This window comes from Rhinopithecus bieti, unplaced genomic scaffold (genome assembly GCF_001698545.2).
Source record: "Rhinopithecus bieti isolate Rb0 unplaced genomic scaffold, ASM169854v2 scaffold_20455, whole genome shotgun sequence".
NCBI classification, from domain to species: domain Eukaryota; kingdom Metazoa; phylum Chordata; class Mammalia; order Primates; family Cercopithecidae; genus Rhinopithecus; species Rhinopithecus bieti.
In genome coordinates, this window is record NW_016850167.1 from 1 (window position 1) to 958 (window position 958).

The window sequence follows — 958 nt, forward strand, 5'->3', positions numbered from 1 at the left end:
GCTCGGGCTGAGGCAGTCGGAGCCCGCGGGGCCGCCACCACCCCCTCCCTCGTCCTCGGCGTCCTCGCTGCTGCTGCTGCCGCCGCCGCCGCGGCCTCCGCATTCCGACATTACATGCTCCCCGTCGCCGGCTTTATACCGCCGCCGCCGCCACCGCCTCGGGCCCGAAGGCCCGGCCCGGCCCGTGGCTCCCCAATCCCGCAGCTCGTCGCACCGGCTAACCCGGACACTCCACGTCAGCCGCGCCGCCGCCTCAGGGTCCGCCCCAGCTCACACCGAGCACACGGCTCCTCCCACCGCTCACAGAGTCCGCGCGGGCGCCGACACCGCCCAAATCCCCGCCCCCAACGGGCCACGCCCTGCACACTACGTAAATGCGCGGAAGCCTGCCCCGCCCGCAGCCCCGCCTTCCTCTCACCGGCCGCGATCCCGCTCGCGGAGTCTGCGCAGGCGCCGTCGCGGGGCGTGGAGAAACTGCTGCCTTGGGATCAGGCTCGCGGGGGACACTTGGAACGTTGACAACACTGTAGTCTCGTCTCGCCGCGTTAGGTTTTAGGAGCCGTAACGACAGCAGCAATCGTGTCCACCATTCTCACTACAGGCCCCGAATCACGTAGGTGCCGTTTTTTATCCCCACTTAACTGAAGATCAAAAAAACGGCCGAGCGCAGTGGCTCAAGCCTGTAATCGCAGCACTTTGGGAGGCCAAGGCGGGCAGATTACATGGGACCAGGAGTTCGAGACCAGCCTGGCCAACATGGTGAAACCTCGTCTCTGCTAAAAATACAAAACTATTAGCCCGGCGTGGTGGCGGGCGCCTGTAATCCCAGCTGCTGAGGCAGAGAATTGCTTGAACCCGGGAGGCGGAGGTTGGCAGAGAGAGAGAGAGAGAGAGAGAGAGAGAAAAAAAAAAGAGTTGTCCTCCAATCTCAATAACTACAAACTAGACACGCCCAGCT

The 958-nt window shown here is 64.1% G+C and overlaps 1 protein-coding gene across 1 annotated transcript; it reads left to right on the plus strand.

The window, feature by feature from the left end:
- Positions 1 to 4: 4 nt before the first annotated feature.
- LOC108525211 (formin-like protein 6) lies at positions 5 to 714 on the plus strand (the record flags this gene model as incomplete). The annotated part of the gene is made up of 1 exon (XM_017866260.1): positions 5 to 714. A coding segment is annotated over one exon (552 nt), but the record flags the coding sequence as incomplete, so codon positions are not given.
- Positions 715 to 958: the final 244 nt, after the last annotated feature.